Raw genomic sequence first — 23,062 nt, 5'->3', positions numbered from 1 at the left:
TCATCTAAGCAAACACGTTTTAACAGCATCAGTGCAATATAGATATGTATTATCATGCAAAATCCTAGCCCAAATATTTTATCATTTCATAGGCACATGTACATCTTACACAGATACATATCCACCACATGCATTTGTACCTGTTGGAGAAAATCCTATAGCACTAAACCAACACATTTACCCACTAACTTGTCCAACTTGCAATTTCAAGTAACCCTTCTCTCGCTCCAGAAACCACTCGTGAGCAAAAAGCCAGAGTGAAAGTGGGTCGTCTAACTTTCTCCTCATTTTTATCGATCCGTCTCAAAACTTCACCTGCTTCCATTTAGCCAGATCTGCTAAAAGCTTCCGTACATACATACGTGACCACACGACTTTCCCCTCCCTGTCCAGCAGCATCTGCTCGTCTGTCTCGCAATAATTTTGCAATATATAAATTTCGCAATAATATAAACATATTTAGCTAAATACAATGTCGATCATAGCGGAATCTTCCATTTGCATTGTTTCGTAAGCAGCAATTTATAATATTTTAAGTGGATTTATTATCTGTGTAATTGATTTTGTAATTAATTTACCACCCACAAAGTTTGGACTATGCCGCCCTTCCTGCCACGGTGGCGGATCCACTGCCCGCCTCCGCCGCGTGGTGGTCAGTGCAGATCGACGGGCTGGAAACGGTCATTATGAAGAACGCTATGAAAAGTGAGTACCCTGAATTGAAGGACAATGCTCACCACCGATTAGTCTTCTACAGTCCGGAGGAAGAGGTGGGTCGATTATTTCGTACATGCATATTTGAAAACTATGAAATTATTAAGGGTATCCATGACGATTTCGCATGGCTAACAAATCAAAAAGTTCGCGAAAATGCTTAAGGACATTAACCTTGAAAGTGATTTGCGAATTCGTCCATCTCCAATGCTAGTATTTATTTTATAAACAAATTGAAAAAAATGTTGCAATACATATTGAATGCCCTAATTATTTATAATGGGGATATTTAATCACAAAAAAAATGTTCGCGAATTAGCAAAAAAGATTTGGTTTGAAAATAAATTTACGAATTTTTGCATATCCAAGGCTAGTTCTTTACATACGTAACTACATATGTATGTATACATATGTAGGTATTTCTAGTTCGCAATGTTTTTCGAAATATATTACTATGCTAACATGTGAACTTGTAGTGAATACCCCTATTATTTATCCACCTGTATACATCAAATTGCCAGATGCTTTCAAATAATCAGGTCAAAATTCACTAAATTCGGAAACTTAATTTATATGACAAATGAGTTCGGATTTATTTTTCAAAACAACTTTTTTTGAAATTCATATCGTTATTTCGCAAAAAATTACCCAATGATTTTTAATACAAAATAAGACGTTTAACAAATTTTTCCACCATATTTTCTAGGCATACTTCCCCATCATAAATATCGTTTCCAAGACGACGCAGTATCTCAACGCTGTGGCCAACTTGGGATATCGCCTCACCACCTCGACCATCTTCCAAGACATCAACTCTGGCGTGGTTCACTATCAATACTGCCTCCAAAAGTGAACCATTTGAAGATTCCACGCAATAATAAAATGTACTTCCTGCATGAATGCGAAAAAAAACATTTCAAAATGATGCATATCACTAAAAAAAGAAGAAGAGGAAACGAATACATATCAAAATTGTGAAGTAGTAAACTAGACCAGATGTAAAATTATGTACATAAATCAGTATTGAGCACTTACATATCTTAGAAAATCCATGTGAAAATTAATTATTACGTATGTTAAATCTCTATACCGATTAAAAAAATTTCACAAGTTAAGTAATTATTTAAGTGTTTCATAAGTATGCTGTGTTATATAAAAATGATGCTCTCCCTGCAGAAAAGAGAGATGAAATTGGTTACATGGGTATGATGAAATTTTCTCCAAAAGTTTAAATTTTAAAAATGTACATATGTATCTGATTTAATTATATTGGAGAGTTAAAATTGTGTATGTTTGATTGTATGTATTTGGAGAAAAGGCTTGTTTTTTCTACATATTAACATTTTTTCATTGTATCCCGAAATAATAGATACTTGTAAACAAGTATGGGAAAATTCTCACACGTCACCCAAATAAAATTTAAGATTGCAAATGAAACAATATTTCTTTGTGTTTATTTATTAATTTAGATTGGACTGACGAGCAAGGAATCTCAATCACTTCCTAATTTAAATAAATCGATATAGGATCAACCACAATCCTTGGCATATGTATGTATGTATGTTCAGACCCCTACAAATCTTCACTTTTGTGAACGACACGTCCTTCAATCTGTTTACAAGAACCCTTTCCTGAGAAAGGTGCATGACCTTATACGCAAGGACACGTAAGGTAGCAAACCATAAATATTTACCTTGAGTGAAAGGGTTCATTTAAGTACTTGTAGGGTTCCGAAACTACCCTTCTTAAAAACTAATCAATAAAATCACCGTGATTTTTATCTATGCAAGAAATGTTAAACGCAAGACATTTGTATCTAATAAACCGGCTAAAAATATTAGCACGAATTTATATTCAATTCATATAAAAAATTAAGGACAAGGCTTTGTTGATCAATAAAATCAGTAAAATTCTACCGGATTTTATTCCAAACTGAATACATATACATGCATACCGTTTTCTAACAAATATTTGTAACTCAAAACAATATCCTGCAATTTTTCATGCAAATATGGCGAACACGAGTTTGGAACCCTGTTTCAATTACCCATTCTTCCGGATCTCCTGGAAAACATGCACTCTTCGCGACTCACCTTTTCAACCTTATTCGAACGTGAGACTCTGGTTGGGTACGCAACCTAAATATATAGCTAAATTGTGTTCCCTCATTCCCACACAATTTATCAATTATGGAAATTTTGAAAGTGGTAAAACTCTAAATTAATATCTGCTGTAATACCACACCAAGTATCTTAATTTTAGCCTTCCATTGAATTTTTTACATAGGACGCCGTAGGATTTCTCCTCATGTCACTAATGGTTCAAATTAGTAACTCTCTCACCTTCCCGATTGATCCCCCGCAGCAACAATATTACGAAAATGAGTTGGGCGATCACACCTTTGATGGCCAAAGTGCCGTACTTGGGGGACTCTTAGGAGGTATGTACATATCTCCAAATAATTGTTGTGAAATCTACATAATTTCGTAATTAAATGTACCCCAAATTTTATTTTAAAAGGTGGAATTGCCGCCGCCACTGGTGGTTTTGTCAGTCCCGAATTTAGTTTGGCGTTTGGCGCATTTGGTGGAACAATTGGTGCGTGATCATTGCTCACTTAAATAAGCTACACAGTTATTATCAGACTTGATTTAATTTTCAGGAGGGGCAATTGGAGCATTCGAAGAAACCGAGAGAAATGGACTGTCCGTGATTGGAGGAGCAATAGGCACGTGCATTTATAAAGTTATGATTTTGTATACCGTTGTTCGATCGCAATGCCAAGTTTTACGTATAATGAAGCAATTCATGTTGGTAACTTGTAAAATTTGTAAACCTTATAAAATAATTTTACAAACTTTTATAAAATTGAAAGACGCCATTGATCTGAGTAAATTTACCAAAATTTGTAAGCTAGTTTTCCTCACAAATCTTCGTCATTTTTGTAAAAGTTTGTTAGTTTACAGAATTTATAGACTTTGCAGTGTTACATACCAAGGACTGCATGAATTGACTCAATGTTACCTTACTATTGTGTACATATGTATCATACATATAGCTATGGACAAAATATCCTATTTTTGCATACAATATTTATTAAGGATCACTCACTTAACCTAAGATATTTCATAATTTATGTGTTTAGGTGGAGCCTTAGGGGCCGGAGCAGGTGCCATGTTAGGCAACAAAATTCGCGAATCTGGATGGTTTGGTTTTGCCAAACCAGACGCAGCTTTCACTCTACCTCTTAGCAATTTATCCAACGCAATCCCAAACCCACTTAACCTTGTCTCCTCTAAACCATTGGAATCCATTGAAAAAGCAGTGCCGCAACCTTTAAAGGAAATTGCCGCCAAACCCCTCGAAATGGTCGGCAAACCGGCAGAGGTTCTCGAAAAGCCTTTGCAAGCGGTCGGCAAACCGGGAGAAATTCTATCAAAACCTGTGGAAGCAGTCGGATCTGGCCCTGCAAAAATTTTGGAGCCACTTAAGGCCCTGCCCAACCCTCTCAGTTTTGGGAAGAGATCAATGGTCGATGGACTCACACAAACGGCCGGTTTGGCGACATCTCTCGCAACGGGGGATGGAATTTTGAAAGCATTGTTTAAGCCGTTGTACGGTGCAGCAATTAGTGGACTGTTTGGCGCCTTAGGAGGTGGCCTTGGCGCCTACATAGGAGCCTGGGGATTTGATGTGATTAATAATTTGTTATAAATTCAGAATATGAGTATGAATTGGAACGAAATGTGGTAATCATGTGATAAAAATATATAGTGTATGTCATCATCAATTATTGTAGATGTATTTATTTGATTTTCAGTTAGATTTTAATTATACGGGAAAACAGTGATGTTATCAGTGACATGCTTTTAATTTAAAAAAATATTTAAAAATTAATCTTAGGTTATATGCATATTGTATACAATTATATGCATACATAGGTATGTACATATGTATGTGGAATTTTCAGTACAATACACTCGTAAAATGATTTTATTGTTAGGTGAAAAACTCATTAATTAAGGTTCATGATTAATCTTCATATATGTATCGATTAAAAATAAACACTCTCTAAACTTAATTAATGATAAGTATTTTCAATTTCGGCCAGGCAAGTTTATTGTACAAATATTCTGCTGTGAGAATTTATTTTTATTACCATACATACATAAACAGTAATCCGTATTTCTAACATGCCAATGCTAAACAAACTACATACTTTGAAATTAGATGTATTTCCAAAGCGCAGTTTACAGGTCATGTTTTTCACGTGAAATCAGCTTGGCGTGAAAATTTCACAAAATGGTTCTCACGTCAACGGTGAAAACAACGCGTAATTTTCACTCGAGTGAAATTTTCACTCAAACTCGATGAAATTTCCGTGAAATGCTTGTACATTATTTCACGTGAAAAGTTCGGTTATTGGTCATATTGTATATTGTTGGCATAACGACAACATTACAACGTTCAGGGAAAGCAATATAAATTTTCAAATTAAAGTAAATAACCGATAAAATGATCATGGTTACCATGTTTCACTTAAAGAAATGACTACTAGTAATGTCAGATTTAAAATTATGACCTGTAAACTGAGGTATGGAATTTGCGTGAAATGAACTTATTTCTCGCAAATTTCATTCAAATTTCATTTTGTTGATGCGATGAAATTTTCACGGCAATTTCATTCAGCGCAAATTATTGACCTGTAAACCTTACTTAAGGCTGAAGAATTTTTAGAAAATCCCAAGATGATTACCTAAATATTTGTGAATGTATGTACCCTTACAGAACTTTTTCCTTCGATAAGTTACATATCTCTATTTTGTCTTTATTTATTTTCACGTCCAGCAGGTATTGTCAGGATCACTTAAGGAGACAAATACATTTTACCCCAACTTTGTATCGCATCTTGCCCTACGAAGAGCAACAAATTAATCGTATACGTCATCACGTAAACGATATATGCTGATTTAGAGCTCCTCCCAAATCGGTGCACCTTGACCCCACCAACTTCTGCGTACAATCTTAACACCGGCAATGACCTTATCCTCCGCTGCACAATTACCCGACTCCTCTTCGGCAACAGGGTGCTGTACATCTGCATCTTCCTCAAGACATCACCCGACCCATCCGGGATGTACTGGAGACACGGCAACTTCAAATACATGAGGGCATGCGTCGTACTGGCCGCACTGGGAAAAACGAGATACAACCAAATCGGCAAAATTGAGAATAACCGGATTGTAAAGAAGTTGCAAACAACCCCAGTAATTAACCCGGTAAAATTCAAACTGCACGCTGCACACCCGTGAAACCCGTCCATGCTGATTAAAATAATTTGCAAATGCCGATACACAGACTCCATCCGATTTCGGGATGATATGAACTCTATCGGAGTGCAATATGACTCCTTCAACATGAAACCGATACAGTTTCGGAACATTCGGTACATGCTGATTTCCAGTAAAATGCTGAAAACTACGTTTCTACAAGCTTCAAACAAGGCTACAGCGATGGTCAAGAATCGGAACGAATTAACAACTTTGTCATGCTCGGATTCATATTTTATCAAAATGGGGTGAAAAGCATCCAGCTGAAAAGCATATGCTGCAAAAACAACAATTACAGCGTTCAGAGATAAACTATCCGACACGTAGTGCATCCATTTCCAAAGGCGGGATTCGACAAGGTCTTCTTCTCTAGTTGTTCCGTAATCTGTGCATCAAAATTTGAAGTTTAGAAATAAAAACATTCACAAAAACTATAAATTTTGGAACACTCCTTATGATTTTTTTTTCAAATCTATGTATCTCAAACCCAACTTTGGCCCAATTAAAAATTTTGAGTTTAAGAATAAATTCGCAAAATATTTAAGGATTGTGTGAAGCAAATAATTTTTGGGACACCCTTTACATATTTTTCCAAATTTACTTTTAACCCCGCTTTATTTACCTCGCACAATATTCAGGAGCGAATTCCATCCAGCCACAAAATCCCGTCCGTACATGACCATCGCGAAACTTAGAGAAATTGTGCAAATGGCGCAAACGCACTGTAGCCCGTAAAGAAGAACCAGTGGCGCCGCAACGCGGTCGCGACCCATCAACTGGGAAACCAAGAGATACAAGAGTGCCACGATATACCCTCCCATGATGAACACGCCATTGAAATACCAAACATGTAAACTTTTGTTCCCGTATTCCCGGAAAATTACTCGCTTTCTTTGAACATCATATTTTATCGGAGGAATTGAAAAGTGTTGCAACCTTGAAGCGTATTTCGAAAATGTATTAAGCATTTGATTCGTATCCATGACGACGTCGCACTTAACAAGCACAGTCAGCGATGAAGAAATGGATGCAAGTTAAATATTTCCTTTATTAAGTACTGGCTGACTGGAGGACATAAATATGAATGTATTTTAGCATTTCATTTGTATGAAGGATACTTAATGTGATTACCCTGTCCGTACGTAGATAAGCACAATCATATAACCCACGAAAGTGTTGAATTTTCTAAATTATGTATACATATGTAAATATTTCCCGTTATCGATGCCTAATTTTAAAGGGGACTTGGTTTTTGTGGCGGATATTCCCATGAAAATTCAACCTGAAATATAGACACTTTGCTTCCGCTGCTTCATTATTACCGCTGTTTGGTAAGCAATAGATTATGATGCCATTAATTGAATAAATTCAATTAAAAGAAGGAGACATGAAACGTAATAAATATGCTCAGGAGCTCATCACGCAAATTTATTAAGCATTTTAATTAAAAAACAAGTGGTGATCAAAAGTCATGTAATTATGTATGCCATATGGCCAACAAAGAATATGATTTCATCTGGACTAGATGTTTCATGTATATTTCTTATTTTTTAATACATTTATTTTTTACCAATTGATCACGGCATAAATTTTCAAGTTTCAGTGTACCAATACAGTCCTTAGATTTATTTAAGTAAGTATTCCAATTCCTTTTCAAAATTTTTTACGAATAAATCAGCCTTCTCCTCGCTATGAAGGGTCTGCACGTCACCGGAAACCTTGATTTGAAGTTTTCCACGAATTGATGACACGTATACTCCGAGCACTTCAAATAGGAAAGTAGGAAATAATATAAAGTTCATCAAATGTAATAAATGATTAATTACAAATTTCTTAAGGGGACGTCCATAAATCATGTCACGCAAAAATTCCCACTTTTCACACCCCACCTCTACCGCCCTCTTTTTTACATGTGGCGCAAATTGAGCTGTCCGCAAAACTTACATTGACGTAATTTATGGACATCCCCTAACTTCGAAACTCACCTTTCGCACCGGCCTGTGCACCGAGAGTTACGTTGTACGAAAGGAGCTCATGTCCAGCAACGTCACTTTTTCCCTTTGGTCCAGCCAAATTTGAAACAGTGATTACTGAACTATTCGCGCCACGTGCGAAGATGGAATCAATTAGGGATCGAGGAAGACATCCAATAAGCTTCAAACAAAGCGCAATAACGCCTGGAAGGGTGGACCCCTTCAACTTTTCAACCTCTGCGTGAACCTGCTTCAACCTGGCGACTGGATCAGGATTTGCGAGTCCAATATTTAGAAAGCCCATAGTACTGAAAAATAATGACACATTCTTAATAATGATGTATAAAATTTACTCAAAGTTGAGTAAAATATGGAGTGGCATAACAATTAGGTAAAATCTATTCAATCTAACTGATTTAATTTCGAATTTTACCGAATTTCTGTCATTCTGTAAATATGTTACTCAGTCACCCTTCAGTAAATTATATGCATATTTATTTAGAGAATACTCAAGATAACGTCTTATTTCGCATCGCCACTCATTTAGCAAACTTGGGAAGGTCAAAAAATTGTGCCATAAGGGAATTCGCAAAATATGCTTCGGAAATCTGGCAAACTTAAAAAAAATACGTATTTTGGTGTTGTTTCCATGGATTTGTGTAATTTCTTTTTCTGGTGATTATGATTTTGTGAAATAATTTGGGATTATGCACATTTGCTGGGCAAATTTGCGAAAACACGGTTTTTCCATTTGAGAAATGCCTCAAAACTTCGCAAATTATGTTGCTATGCTAAATTGTCAGGATATTCAAAGCTTGACGTGAGTACACCCAATACAAGAATTTATCTGAGAAATTCCATAAAAATGATTTCGTCATACAAACTGTTTTCCAACTTTGCCCCAGCACTCGGCAGCGGGAGCGGTGTAGTGATCAACACCGATCCAGGGATGTGAGAACCCGGGGTAAAAATAGAATTTCTCACGGCACCAGCAATTGCCGAAAAAAGTACGGATGTCCCCGAGACGCCGTAAATCTCCTTGATTTTACTAAGATTGCTGACATCCACGAGTTTCTCCGCCTTCTTGACGATGACACCCTCTCCACGAGACGCCCCATGTAACGGTCCTTTTTTAAATTTAGCGCCCTCCTCGTAAACTTTTCTCCACGTTTCGTTTAGGATCAAATCTGCCAAGAATTCGGCCAACTCTTTGGGAACTCTGAGCGAAAATTTGACCCATTTTACCACTTGGCCAACCCAATATGACTGTTTTTTACTGGTCAAGCCGTGCAGGTAGTCGCGCGGCTTGATGAAATTAAATTCCTCCGCGGTGTCACTCATCTGCTGAAACGTTCTGAGCAAGTTGAATCCATCCGTGAGAACGTGGTGCCCCAGAAATATTATTCCGAATTCGGGAAGTGATGACGGTTTAGAATCATCGGAGATGAGATTGGGTAAGATGATGATCTCCCAGACAGGTTTATCGTGGCGAAATGGGGTATAAGTAAGTTTTTTAGTTAGCTCTTCCGCAAACTTGAGAGTGCAAGTGAAATTTTCTGAAAAATAAGAAAATAAATGTGTTGAAATTCGCAAAAATTGGCTATTTGCAAAAATGGGGAGCTTGTGAACTCAGGTTCTTACACTACATTTTCACTCAAACGCTAAATTTGTCATTAACATAAATGAGAAACTTCGCGCTTACGTGAGAATCTACTATAGCGTAAAAACCCTTAAATCGCCGTTCATAAAGTATGGGGGAGGGGAGGTCCTAATTCGCAATCTCCTTATTAACTAATAAATTTTACAGTTAAAATCAAATTATTTTATTATCACCATCATTTTGATAAGCGTGGACGTTTTCTTGTTCGTCGAAGGTGGTCAGCCTCCTCCAAAACGGATAGCCACACCAATGCACTACATTCTGAGATAGCACCGGATTCACTAATTTTCCGGTTTTCGGGTCTCGTCTGTTAAAAACTCGTTCCGTAAGAACCCTCCGAATTTTTTCAATATCCGGCGGACCCCGTAACGTTAACAAACACGCCGTCGAATTAATTCTACCTTCGCCCCTATAAATGTCTTCAGGCCCTTGCGCTGCACTTAATGGCGCAACAGGAGCGTCAAATTCGTCCCTCTTAAGTAATTTTGCCGCAATAATGATTGCCTCCCTGTAAATAAGGAACGGAATGGAAACAAAAATTACGACAGGAATTAAGAAGAAAACCAAAATTATGGAGAGGAAAATCGAAAATACGACTCGAGACGGAGATCGATTTTCCATTTTTGTCGAAATTTTTAAATAATTCAGTAAACTAACAATACGAAGTGGTGAAGTCGTAAGTGCAAAAATATGACTAATATTGGTGGAATTAAGAGCCGAATAATTAATACATGTGTAAAATTCTTACCGAAGATGACGACGATAAAAGCGTGAGAATTTCCAGTTTGTAGTGTTGCTTTATTTAAATGTAGCAACATTACGAAATAGATATGTACATATGTATGTACAGCCTTGGTACAAATATAACTGAAGACCAGTTTGCAAAGTATGTTCCTAATCCACTACAACATTAATAAAAACACGTGGAACACAATTTTCACACAGGATCATGTTCATTGGCCGCGGAAGCGTGGGAACAGAGGGACAATGTCTCCACGATTATTCGAAGTTGCCATCATCTGCCCAAATAATTTATACCCCTCCGTTTTCCTACAATGTTAATATCCCCAAGTGTCCCCACGGCTTCCGCGGCCACTGATATAAACACATATTAAATCCGTATTTAACAAATTGTACCTAGTTAAAATCCTGCTTTCCGCTTCCATAAACTCATTAAGACGGTCCAGTTAGCAGTAAACTTTACGTTATGTTTCTTACCATAATTTTCTTCAACATCTTCATAGGAACGCTGTGGTCAATTTATCAGCAGCGTTTCACATCAAGGGCGAAAAAATTTAATAAGTTTCCCGGCGCCCCAATTTATCCCGTGGTTGGGAACGTATTCGAAGTGCTAGGAGACCTTGATGGTAAGAAAGAGATCGATCAAATTTATTGGAGATATTCACGTCAACTTCATAAAAATTGTTCATAAATGTCACTTGACTATATATTTTCTCAACTTTTTTGATTGCGAAGAATTGTCCTATTTTTTGCAAAATAAGCTACGCAAATTGCCATCGTCGTACGCGATTTTTCGCAAACTTGTCTTCAACTGAATTTTCATTTCTCGCCTTATTTTCAGTGTATGTATGTATTTTCATTTAAAATAAGGCGTTACTAAATTTGCAAAGATGTATTGCGAAAAGTCGTTTTTAACTATACAAAATATTTTTCAGGGGTGATTGAACGAGTGAGTGAGTACATTTCAAAATATGGGCGATGCTGTCGTGTCTGGCGGCTTAATGCGCCCTACATTGTTGTGGCGGAGCACCGAACGACTCACCAGCTCCTCTCGTCCGCCACCCATATCGAGAAGGGGTTGGACTATGACGTCCTGCGGAAAAAGTTTGGCGACGGCTTGCCATTCTCGCAAGGTCCGATATACTAAAATTTTATATATAAAATAATTTATATATTTGTTTATTTCGATCAAAATAATTAGGCGACAAATGGCGACAGGATAGAAAACAGTTAAATGGAGGCCTCAAGCCAGGAATGTTTGACGGATTTTTAAAAGTTTTCAACAAGCATGGAAAGAATTTGAGAAATGAGCTGGGCAAAATTGAGGCAAATGTGGCGACGGATTTGCACCTTCTTTTATCTCAGTGTGCACTAGGCATAGTTTATGGTGAGTAAATATGCGTACAGTTAATAAAACAAGGTTTAAGGCGTGTTTATAGTTCACGTAATTATCATTTCATTCATGTAAATATGTCGAATTTTCATTGGCTGGAAAACAACAAGGGTGTTCATTAAAAGTTCGCATGTTCGTGTCGTGCATAATTTTGAAAACAATTTTGCGAAGTATATAAATCATAGCGTTGGAGATGCTCAAATTAATTTCCAAAAAATTATTTTTTGAGATGTTGCCAACTTTGATTTTTTGTTCATGATGTGAACTCGTAGTGAATACCCCAAATAAATATCATGAACACATAAATTCTGGCGAATCAAAAAAATCGAGGTGAAATGATGCATAATGACGTGAACTATAAACACGGCTTTACTTATTTCTGACAACAATGCTCCATCTTCTCAAAAGAATCTCTCCTCGGCCGGAAGAATATTTCTGCAAGTGGAAAGATAGAATCAGACTCGGAGATTGCGCAAAGCATCAGGAAAAATGCGGATAGCGTAAAGGGCTCCCTGCTAAACCCATGGAGGGTTCTAAACTGTTTATCAAAATTAACTAGACGAAAACGCGACGAAAAAAACAGTTTCAATGGGAAAGTAATAAAAGAGGTTTTGCAGGTAAGCAGGAATTTACAATGCGGAATTTCTGTAGTTCAAAATTTATAATTTTCTGTTTAATTAGTACATCAAAGAAAAGAATGAGACAGAGGGAGAAGAAGACGGGGAAATTAGATGTTTGCTGGATATTCTTCTAGAGACACCTCGCAGCATTCAAGATATTGCTGATCATGTCAAAAACTTTTTGGCCGCGGTAAAATCTCGACTAATTCCTTAATCTCACTGTGCCCATAATGCTAAATCTCCCTGGACTATGATTTAATAACCACATCTGATAGGAATTATCTAACTTCCTATATGATTTCATATAAAAGACCATAAGTACTTTCAACCAGTTTCCAATTTCAGATTAATTTTTACCAGAGCACAAAAAAAATCAACTATTTAACTTTTTAACGTTGATTGATATAGGGAAAATTCCAAAAGTTCAGAACAAAAGTTAAAAAAAATCATTCGTGTACCTAGAGCTTTCCACAGAAAAAATACTCCTAGTTTTGAAAATTTTTTAGAAATCTGCATTGCTTTTTGATACACGATATGATTTAGTATCTTCGGGACGTGTTTTCAAATACATCGTATTGGTCGCAGTGAGGTTAAGCAATGTATTTAGTTCAACATACGAAACCCTAAAATTTAATCCTATCTAATCAGGGGTCAGATACGACCAGCAACGCTTTGAATTTTACCCTCTATCTCCTCGCGGCTCATCCTCTCCATCAAGACATAGTGGCACAAGAACTTTGCAGAATATTTGGAGAACAGGGCATCCAAGATCCAATAAGTTTTGATGATTTGAAGGAAATGCACTACTTGGAAATGTGTATTCGAGAATCGCTTAGAATATTTCCACCCGTGACCAACATTACAAGGAGGATTAAACAGGATGTTAAACTAAGTTGGTTTCGCGAGACCATTTTTTTGAATTTTGACTTTAATGAATGACAAACATAACTTTAATTAGATTGGTGCGATCTAACAATTCCCAAAGATGTTGACGTGAATTTCAGCATCATTCACTTGCACAGAGATCCAGAAATATTTCCAGACCCAGAGACCTTCAATCCTCTCAGGTTTACAAAGGAAAATATTGCTCAAATGCCACCCTCTGCTTGCATTCCGTTCTCGGCAGGAATTCGAAATTGCATTGGTGAGACACATAATTTATTGGTTAAGTTAAGTACTAAGGATGGTATTTTCAAACTGTTTAAATTCCGCTCACGTTAAGCTTGCGAATTTTTATCAGTTTTCGTTCAACTTAAGCTCAAAATTTGAGTTAAATAAAGGGATTCCATAGCTGACTCCTGTCCCTCAAATTAAAACTAAGAGGGCGGAGCAATCTCAAAATCTCATTAATACGAAATGGGAAACACGAAATGTATTTGCATGCCAAAAATTTAACAGAATTTAAGCAAATCGCCTTTTCGCGGGAAAAGTCATCCTGAATAGTAGGCTTTATTAATTGATTTTAGTTTCTAATTTATGTATTTCATTAATATTTGTTTGCGTGCTTCTTACACCTTTTGAATTTTGTTTCCCTTAGGACAAAAATATGCCATGATAGAGATGAAAGTCATCCTAGCCTTGGTGCTTTCTGAGTATGTTGTGTCCACCAATGTTCCCCAGAAAGATGTCCGTGTCACGTACGGATTCATCACCGGACCAAGCCAACCTCTTTATATGACACTAACGCCAAGAAAAAAAGTCTAAATATACATATTTTAATAAGTCTAATGTATTTAAATTTTTGTAAATTGAAATACGTTTCCCTAAATCATAAACCAATTAGTCATATTTAGATATTGAAAAAATACATATTACATAAAAAATTAATAGTCGTGTAGCTTTTGTTCTATTAAAAATCTGGTAGAGTCACATATGTACATACTCCGTTCTGGTATAGATTTGGTAGTAATTTCCTACCAAATTGGCAACCTCGGATTCTATTTCTTACCAGATTGGCAGTACATATCTAGTTTCTTTCCGAATGATAAATACTGCAATTCCCCTTGTTATCCTTCTGGTAGAGTCACAAACATGTGTCAGTAATGATTTAATACCAGTTTTCTAATACTGTATAGTATGTGCATACACATATATATGTACAAACATATATACTTGCATTTAAGCCACGTGAAGTAACTTTTGACATTAAATGTAAATATGTAGCAAATCTTGATTATTTATCACTGTCACGGGGACATTATCTGCATAAATATCTTGGGAATTATACAAGGACAAGTGAGCCAACAAAAAACTTGTGAATATTGTTGAACAAATTAATCAGATATGTATGCTCTGGAACTTAACTCAATACCATGAAAATATAAAAATCCACATTTTCCTCATTATTTTTTCTCCTTTTAAACAAGTTAGAAAGGGATGGGAAATCTTTAATCATCATAGGGCGGATATGTATGTACTTAAATTCCTCAAAATATGTATGTAATATGTGCTTAAAAAACAGGAAAATATGCATATAAAACATATTTGTCTATTGCAATTTTCTACTGTATTTAAATTTAATTGTCCAAAACTTTCAACTTTTTAACACTCTTATAAACGAATTATTAAATATATCATTTTAATCTTCATCTAATGACCCATAATGCGACATTAGTTACATTTGGAGATTTTCAGGGGTAATTTTTTGACTTGAAAAATGGGGCAAACTGGATTTTCTAGTAGTTCACATGAAACCACCCTCATGATTATCATGAAAATCTAATTTTGACAAAACTTTAATTTCTCAATAAAGAAAAATATTTTCACATAAAAAACCTCGAAATATGTATTCAAAAATTTATTTTTAGAAAAAGGCTCGAATATGTAGGAAAATATGTGTATGTGCGAAAAATAACTCAAAATATGTATGAAAATATGTATATGTACGAAAACCCTAAAATATGTGAAATATGGAAAACAATGTTTGAATTTTTGAGATCACGCTTCGATGGGATGACAGTACACAAAGCTTTAGTACGATCTGATTTGATATGAAAAAGTTAGATATACATACATATCCGCCCTCTGTTAATCATAAAGAAGTTTTTAATCCTTCATCATTAATATGTAGCAAGAACCTTAAGTAATCTTGTGCAATCAGTACTAAAAAACAAGCAAAAAACCAATAATGCAGTATTTGCACATCTTCTCTTTCTTATCACATATGTATGTATAAGTATGAAATGAGATAATTGTAAATACTTGTAAATACTGTCCCATATCAGGTGAAATAGAACTACCCTATGTTTGATAATAAATAATAAGTAATAATTTTTAATTAAGGGAAATTACACAGAATTAATAAACGCCTTTCATTATCGAGTTAAATTTACACCACTGGTATTTATTTACTGAACTTCCCTCGTATGATAAGAGACAGGGTTATTAATTATTAAGAAATAGATTGAAGCAACACTGGAAATTACGTATTAAGTAAATAGTTACCTACGTACATATGCACATATGTATTTGGTTCTTATTTATCAAGATAATCATTCACCTTTTCCACATATTTAGGTACTATTCGTTTTAGACTCTCCATCCACCCAAAAGAGCTTTGGATCAAGCAAGTCCGACGTCGAAAAAAGGCGTCCAGACACGACGTCCAAAAATTATGTTAGCCGAGTTAGCCGAATTATCCTATTATTTAACAACAGTTTATTTTATGTTGGCGTTCAAATTATTCAATTCGTGTCAAGAATTCGGGTAATTGAATGGCTTCTACGTCAAAATAAAATAAGCTGGTGTTAAATAATAGGATAATTCGGCTGACTCGGCTAACATAATTTTTGAGCGTCGTGCCTGGAAGCCTTTTTTCGACGTTGGACTTGCTTGATCCAAAGCTCTTTTGGGTGGATGGAGAGTCTAAAACGAATAGTACTATTTACATATGTAGACTTGTCGAAACTTGCGACCTAATAGCTATTTTTCTGTGAGACAGAGAAGTTAGGTCTTGACAAAGGCACGAAATTATATTTATTTTGAAAATTTCCGCAGAAATTGCCCCAGAAACTTCGTGGGCAAAAATTCATGAAGCAATATATTATATTTTATTCCATACTGAAACAATTTTATACAAACCTAACATATTTCTCGTGGCAGGGATCTCATATGATAAGCAGTCGCTGATAGACAAAAATGCTTAAAAACAAACACTTGCGATTAGGTCCACAGCACCCCGCATAGTCACAAAGTTGTAAAAACGACCAAAAATACGTAATTCATTAATCTAATATAACAATAACAAATTGATCATTTGGACCGTGCAAAATTCTTGCAAAACTAATGGAGTAAGTCCATCCACAAAATTCTGACCAAACCTCACTTTCAATGGAGTCAGAGACGCTAAGACTTTTCTATTAACACGATTTGTTTCTCCCGATTTACAATCTCGCAACCATTTCACGCTTCCCGTGTAGATCATACCCGCCCCGGAGAAGAAGAACAGCGTGAACACCGTTACCAGCGTGGTTTCTGCGCAGATGAATGCAAATTCTAAGATGTTCATCCCCTCACGAAGACGGATGCATGCAAATCCCCCAAGTATTTCAACTACTGGGCAAAATGAGACGATCACGGGGAAAATGCGACCTTGGACGCAGGAATTGAACAATTTTTCGTAGATCTGAAGCTCTCTGTACTTCCGGGTCAATTTCAGCTCGGTAATGGCATACAGTTTGGACGAATCGAGCCACAAGTGGAGCATACCCGCGAAGAGGAGACACCCTGTAAAGACGCCCATGGTAAGGGTCATGTAGTGAAAAGCGGCAAATTCAAGTGTTGCCAGGCCAAGGCGCTCAAGCGGACTTGAAATCTGGCAGGAACTTGGTGCGAGTAAGATTGAACCCAAGAAAGGTTGTTGGCATGGGATAAAGAAAACTAATGAGGCGATAACAGCGGGAAATGCGAAGTATCCAATGTCCATGGCGAGGAAGAGGAGAACGGTGATGTGTTCGATTATAGGGTTCGAATCTACACGAAATAATTAAATGCAATAAATTTTAAGCGTTATCAGTGCCTGATTTCTCATTTCTGATTTCATATTTTCGTAATTTTTTGCAATGCATTGTAAACACATAAGCGCCACCTAGTGGCTCACCCACTGTACAATGCTCAATCAGCACGGGAAACACTACAGTAGGTCATAAATGTTGACTCATTAGTGTATCATTTCTTGCAATTTTGCAGCATAAAAAACGTTTGCAAAAAACTGCAAGACATAAATATGCGCCATCTATCGACACGCCCTACGAACTATCGCGGCGGGAAGTAGTTTCTTCGCCTTGCATTACTTGCAGGTCAAAATATCTGCAAGAAACCACTTTATCGCCGTTATTTCTTGCAAGTGGCAAGTGGAATACCGTAAAACCTCTATTTATAGCACTCTTCTAATTATAGCCGGTCTCCAAATATAGCCGGGTCTAGAGACCAAGATTTAAAAATTTTAGCCGGGTCTCTAATTATAGCCGGGTCTCTAATTATGGCCTGTCTTGTCCACGGTGTCCCCGTTCACAACCCATGCAAGAAAAATGTTACACATTATGCCAATCAACGAATAAGTTGAACTACTAATTTTTTCCTATTAATTTCAGGTTAATAATGGATATAATCATGACAGAAAATTTAAAAAAAAACTTGCTAAACTTCGTTTCAAGATGTAGATTAAAAGTGTATGGGTTACTTATGGCTAAATTAGAAAACTCAAATTGAGTCAAAATGAATTATATTTGATGCTGTAACATCTAAAATTTTTGGAGCAACAAAATTTAGCCGGGTCTCTAATTATAGCCGGTCTCTAATTTTAGCCGGGTCCGTGACCCTCAGTTTTGGATTTTAGTCCCGGCTATAAATAGAGGTTTTACGGTACACCCTAAACAATGTCATCAAATCTTACATACTTGATTTTCCTTCTGGAATGACAGTTCGCTTCGTGATGATATTCAAGACCTGCGGGATGCCTGGATGCGCCTCCCAGTATAATTCGAATACCAGCGCGCCAACATAAGGCAGGCTGAATAGGGCAGCGTTTAGCTTCGTCACCCGGTCCGACATGACATTATGCCACACAATTCCGTACAGCTGAACCGCAACGTAGATCAGATATATGGCGAAAGTTGCACGATCCAACAATGCGGACCGTCCCGTTCTGCAGGTCACGACTTGCATATTTTTGTCAAAGGTGAATGACAACCAGCAAAATCGGTCGGCCCGAGAGAAAGTTCGTTTCAAAAATGGGAGCAGGATTCTTGACAACATTTCCAACTTTAGTATCGCAAAAAATGTCAAAAAACGGGACAGGATGTTGTTAAATCTATCTTTGAGTTAAATATTCGCAGTGGGATCCTCTCCCAAACTTATTTATGAATAGAAGCTTAATTTCATTTCCGTCAAGGATTCCACAAGAACGTTTTTGTGTCTGGGTTAATATTTATCCCTGATTACAAGGTATGCATTGCCAGATGATAACCCCTGTACTTTATTTAACACCATAATCAGGTTTTTAGTTTAGAAATCCTTAGTAATTAAGGATTCGCTGAATTTAATGACATGGAAAGGGTTGGATCGTCCAGGAAGCTTCGTATTTATTTATGGATGTTCGAACATGTTGAGTATGTAAAATTAAAGTATGAATGCATATAAGTAGGTATGTATAACGGCGCATGTAAATATATAAAATATTTAGAAATAGGTACAGAGCACACATAATATTTCTATTTCTGCATGTAGTCAGTGGCCGCGGAGGCGTGGAGACAGAGGGACAATGTCCCAAGGGCCGTTTGATGTCTCCATCGTTATATAAACCCTTCCCACTCCTAGATATCCTACAATGAAAATACATACATATCCTCAGGTGTCCCCACAGCTTCCCCGGCCAATGTATCTCTGTAGTTAAGTTATAATATACATACACATTGCTTAATATAGGATACCTAGTTATGTATTATTCGATTGTATAATATTGAATAATAAACAATACAATTTAGTTTATTCCAGACGAAACTATGGAAATCTTCCTTGTGGCGAGACACCAGCCAAAAATAAATAAATTTCACGTTTAGTTATTAAACACTTAACACCGATAAAGCATTGTTTTATTTATTCATTATCGAATTGGACGATTTCGCTATGTGGCACAATATTAATTAAATATTTATGTTTTGTTCACGGTTTATGTAAATACATGCATACGCTTCATGTATTAAAAATATATATAAAATTTTCATAAATGCACATAAAACGATTTTGCTGCCAAATCATTCATTGTTGCGAAAATATCAATACATTATTAATATTCAAACAATTAAATACCCTATTAACAAACACTCCAATTACACACAAGTACATATGAACGTATCCTATGGTTTACACTTTAAATATTTTAACACTTTCAACTACTTCGAGATACACCTCGTCCCCTAAATTCAAATCCGCCCTTCTTCCCGCGTCTTCCCCCCTAATTTCCTTCACAAAGCCCAACTTTTCCCCTAACTCGACCCACTGTTTAACCTCTGCCGTCCTCGCCTTATCCCGCGCTCCCTCCATAACCGCGTATTTCACTAAATTAGGAAAAACGGCCAACACCCTGTCCCAAAATTGGGTGGAATCCTTCCACTCGAAACACTCACAGTGACCGAATCGCTTCCCACACTTTCCCACACACTCCTCTATTCTCATCAATTTAAACTTGTCCCCGGGGGAAGTGCGACATCAAAGTATTTCACACTCTCCCCCTCGAATTACTCTCGTGCAGGAACGAATTGTACAAAAACGACGCGCCCGTTTCGAAATATTCCTGTTCGGTCAAGGTGCTTCGATACCCACAAATATCTTCCCGTGAAATCTTGATCATTTCCAAAACGGGGAACTGAACCTCATAATCTAACCGCCGAAAGCTATCAGCCCCCTCAAATTTCAGACAAATGCATGGCGTCACATGCGGCTCCCGGTAGCCTTTGCCCGTGGGATTTAGCATTACTTCGAAATCCCTTAGTTTACCCATTATCGGAAAAACTATGGCGTTATGTTCGATAATATCGGGCAGACTGCGAAACAGTCCATAATTTTGCAATGCGAAGAGCTTCACGTGTTCTATCGTGCTGGCGGCCATTTTAAGCAGGGCAGAACATCCCGGCGGCCCGCCCCAATTATTCCCTAATTCTAGCCGGGTGAGATTTGACAGGTTTTGTGGCATGGGGGCGGGTAATATGTCGACATTGATCAACCTTAAAGATGTCAAAGTTCCCGCGAAATTTAGAAGGTCTGGGTGATAAATTTTCAGTAATGAGAGGGTGACAAGATTTGGAAATAGCGGGATCAATTGGGGCATCATTGAGACAAGTGTTGCCTTAATTTCTTCCTCTTTGGAACGAACTGATTTCGAGTTTAGTGAGTTTCGGGAAGGAATACGGTCTTGGCGGGATGTTCGATTCATAGAATGAATTGCCTTGGTTTGAGTTATTCTCTGAAGTGTTGGATACATTTAATGTGAGAGAATTAAGGGTCGGGAAAGCATTTGCGACAGATTCGAAATACTGGGGCCACTTGTCGTTCGGCAGGACAAAATCTATTTCTAAGGTTTTCACTTTGTGGCCATGCTTGAAAATAAGAGATGCTAAGGGACCCTGGAAAGTGAGGTTTTTGAAGTCATGCAGCTTCATATTTCTGGGGCAGTCTTCTCTCTTGGTGATAATTTCTTCGTACTTGGCGAGATTTTTTGGGGTCAGAATATACCGGCGGACGACGAAGAGACGTTTCCGGACTGCATGTTCCCACGTGGTGTTGATCAAGGTGCACGAGAGTAGGTCGGGAGAAAGGTCGCAATTTTTGCCAAAATCTAAAAAACATAGTGACATTTGTAGTGAGACTGATGGTGGATTGAGCAATTACGGCTTCCTTTGACATATTGAGTAAAGGACCGTCCATTAGTTATTTAATACAAAAACAGCTTTTTATAGACCCCTCCCTCCCCCTTTTAACGTGTGTAAGATAGGCACGATATTATTGGAGACTTAGATCCCCCCTCTCGTGTTACGTAATTAATGGACGGCCCCTGACCCGTTAGTTTACTACAAATTATTCGCGCTTAAAACGGTTATGTACACTGTAACTAATTTGATGTAAGTAAATCCAATTCGGCTTAGGCAAACCAGGTAAATTAACACCGAGCAGTGTGCATACCTACATATGGACAGAAGGCTATACCGCACTGGATTTACGTACACCAAATTATTTTCAGTGTTAGCAAAATTTCAAATAATTCAAATAATTAAGCAGAGTATCGTCCTAACTATTATAATTTAGTAGAGTGAGTATCATCTATTTTAAAATTCATAAGCGTATGCATGTAATAATTATAACTGTACCTCTGGAAGTAGATGGGCGACATGGGGCGACAAATTCATTATTATTTGTTTCACAGTTTCGTTGGAGTCCTTAAAAATATACACTTTACTTATTCAAAATAAATTATGTAAATATGTTGTGAACATTGATATATGTATTAATGTGAATCTAGTTTTTATGGTATTTGGTAGATTATGTCACACCATACATAGTCCAGATTATTCACGATTTAGAAAAAAATATCGGCTTGATTGAGATGCATATAAAAATGAAATGGTGATAAGGTGACATTCTCCCCTATACAAAAATTTAAAACGTTCCGTTGCACGTTAAAAATAACTAGTGGGAACCATCCGTTGTAGAAATATATGCACAAAACCCTTTTCGATAAATATAGATTTTGTTTGTTACTATATGTATATACCTAGTATGTACATATTTATTAGTATTCAATTCTGTCCTACGTCGAAGTGGAAAATTGTACAATTCACTATTCGCCTAAAATATTCCATGCATACAAGAATCATATAACATAGATACCTCATCACGATATCGTTAAGCAAGATATATACACATATCCATGGGTAGGGGGTGTCCATAAATTATGTCACGGTTGAGGGGAGTAAGAGAGTAAAATTTTTCTGCGACAAGCCGTTTTGAGCAACATAATGGAACTTGTGAGAAGTTTTGTTACCCTCTAAATTACTTGGAGACAAATCGTCACCCGCAAAAATGGCAGATGTTCTTTACAAAAAGTCCTAAAAAAGATCGCCTCAGACAAAATTACTTATATTATTCTTTTTCATCGTAATTTTATTTTGTAAGTCTAGGGAATGAAACCTAATTTAAAATGAAGCATTTACCTGATACATATTTCTTCTTCTTAAGACTTACAGGACAAATTTAGCAAGTGTTGTGGTGATGGAAAGGATAGGGAATGGATGGCCTATCTGTAAAGGAAGTGAGATGAAATATTTCTCCCTTTCCAATGGGCAAGGAAGAAGAAAGGGAAACACATGCAGGAAAAGCATGAAATAGCATGGCTAGTTGCCGCGGAAGCTGCGAGGACATCTGGGGACCCATACATTTTATGACAAGGAGGGACGGGTTTATATAGCCTGGGGAGATGATGAGGACATCAAATCACCATGGGGACATTTTTCCTTTGTCCCCAGTAGCCGTTTCCGCGGACTGACCATGGCATCTGAATTTCCACCAAGCTGGGTGGAAATATTGTACCCAATCGTGACTTGCCAGCAGTCTTTACCTGTACTTTTTAGGTAGTGATG

The 23,062-nt window shown here is 37.0% G+C and overlaps 5 protein-coding genes across 5 annotated transcripts; 3 read left to right on the top strand and 2 right to left on the bottom strand.

Annotated features, from left to right (window-relative positions):
• The first annotated feature begins 349 nt into the window (after positions 1 to 349).
• Positions 350 to 2,148, top strand: LOC110842076. Its single transcript, XM_022087788.2, has 3 exons — positions 350 to 510; positions 590 to 770; positions 1,421 to 2,148. Exons 1-3 carry the CDS (start codon positions 473 to 475, stop codon positions 1,565 to 1,567), a joined length of 366 nt encoding a protein of 121 aa, XP_021943480.1. The 5' UTR covers positions 350 to 472; the 3' UTR covers positions 1,568 to 2,148.
• A 685-nt stretch (positions 2,149 to 2,833) lies between these two features.
• LOC110842207 lies at positions 2,834 to 4,528 on the top strand. Its single transcript, XM_022087914.2, has 5 exons — positions 2,834 to 2,921; positions 3,001 to 3,154; positions 3,235 to 3,312; positions 3,377 to 3,442; positions 3,860 to 4,528. The coding sequence occupies exons 1-5, from the start codon at positions 2,904 to 2,906 to the stop codon at positions 4,426 to 4,428; spliced, it is 885 nt and encodes a 294-aa protein (XP_021943606.1). The 5' UTR covers positions 2,834 to 2,903; the 3' UTR covers positions 4,429 to 4,528.
• A 3,053-nt stretch (positions 4,529 to 7,581) lies between these two features.
• Positions 7,582 to 10,348, bottom strand: LOC118434068. The gene is made up of 4 exons (XM_035846804.1): positions 9,851 to 10,348; positions 8,898 to 9,573; positions 8,030 to 8,325; positions 7,582 to 7,809 (listed from the first exon to the last, which is right to left on the bottom strand). The coding sequence occupies exons 1-4, from the start codon at positions 10,296 to 10,298 to the stop codon at positions 7,670 to 7,672; spliced, it is 1,560 nt and encodes a 519-aa protein (XP_035702697.1). The 5' UTR covers positions 10,299 to 10,348; the 3' UTR covers positions 7,582 to 7,669.
• A 511-nt stretch (positions 10,349 to 10,859) lies between these two features.
• LOC110842201 (cytochrome P450 4c3) lies at positions 10,860 to 14,926 on the top strand. The gene is made up of 8 exons (XM_022087911.2): positions 10,860 to 11,044; positions 11,354 to 11,551; positions 11,620 to 11,805; positions 12,220 to 12,428; positions 12,493 to 12,621; positions 13,080 to 13,323; positions 13,390 to 13,575; positions 13,969 to 14,926. Exons 1-8 carry the CDS (start codon positions 10,885 to 10,887, stop codon positions 14,133 to 14,135), a joined length of 1,479 nt encoding a protein of 492 aa, XP_021943603.1. The 5' UTR covers positions 10,860 to 10,884; the 3' UTR covers positions 14,136 to 14,926.
• Positions 14,927 to 19,492: 4,566 nt separating this feature from the next.
• LOC118433244 lies at positions 19,493 to 22,017 on the bottom strand. The gene is made up of 2 exons (XM_035844979.1): positions 21,794 to 22,017; positions 19,493 to 21,264 (listed from the first exon to the last, which is right to left on the bottom strand). Exon 2 carries the CDS (start codon positions 20,908 to 20,910, stop codon positions 20,149 to 20,151), a length of 762 nt encoding a protein of 253 aa, XP_035700872.1. The 5' UTR covers positions 20,911 to 21,264; positions 21,794 to 22,017; the 3' UTR covers positions 19,493 to 20,148.
• Between the last annotated feature and the right edge of the window lie 1,045 nt (positions 22,018 to 23,062).

The sequence above is a fragment of the Folsomia candida genome, unplaced genomic scaffold (genome assembly GCF_002217175.1).
Source record: "Folsomia candida strain VU population unplaced genomic scaffold, ASM221717v1 Fcan01_Sc001, whole genome shotgun sequence".
NCBI lineage: Eukaryota > Metazoa > Arthropoda > Collembola > Entomobryomorpha > Isotomidae > Folsomia > Folsomia candida.
This window is presented reverse-complemented; position numbering and strand designations above follow the sequence as displayed.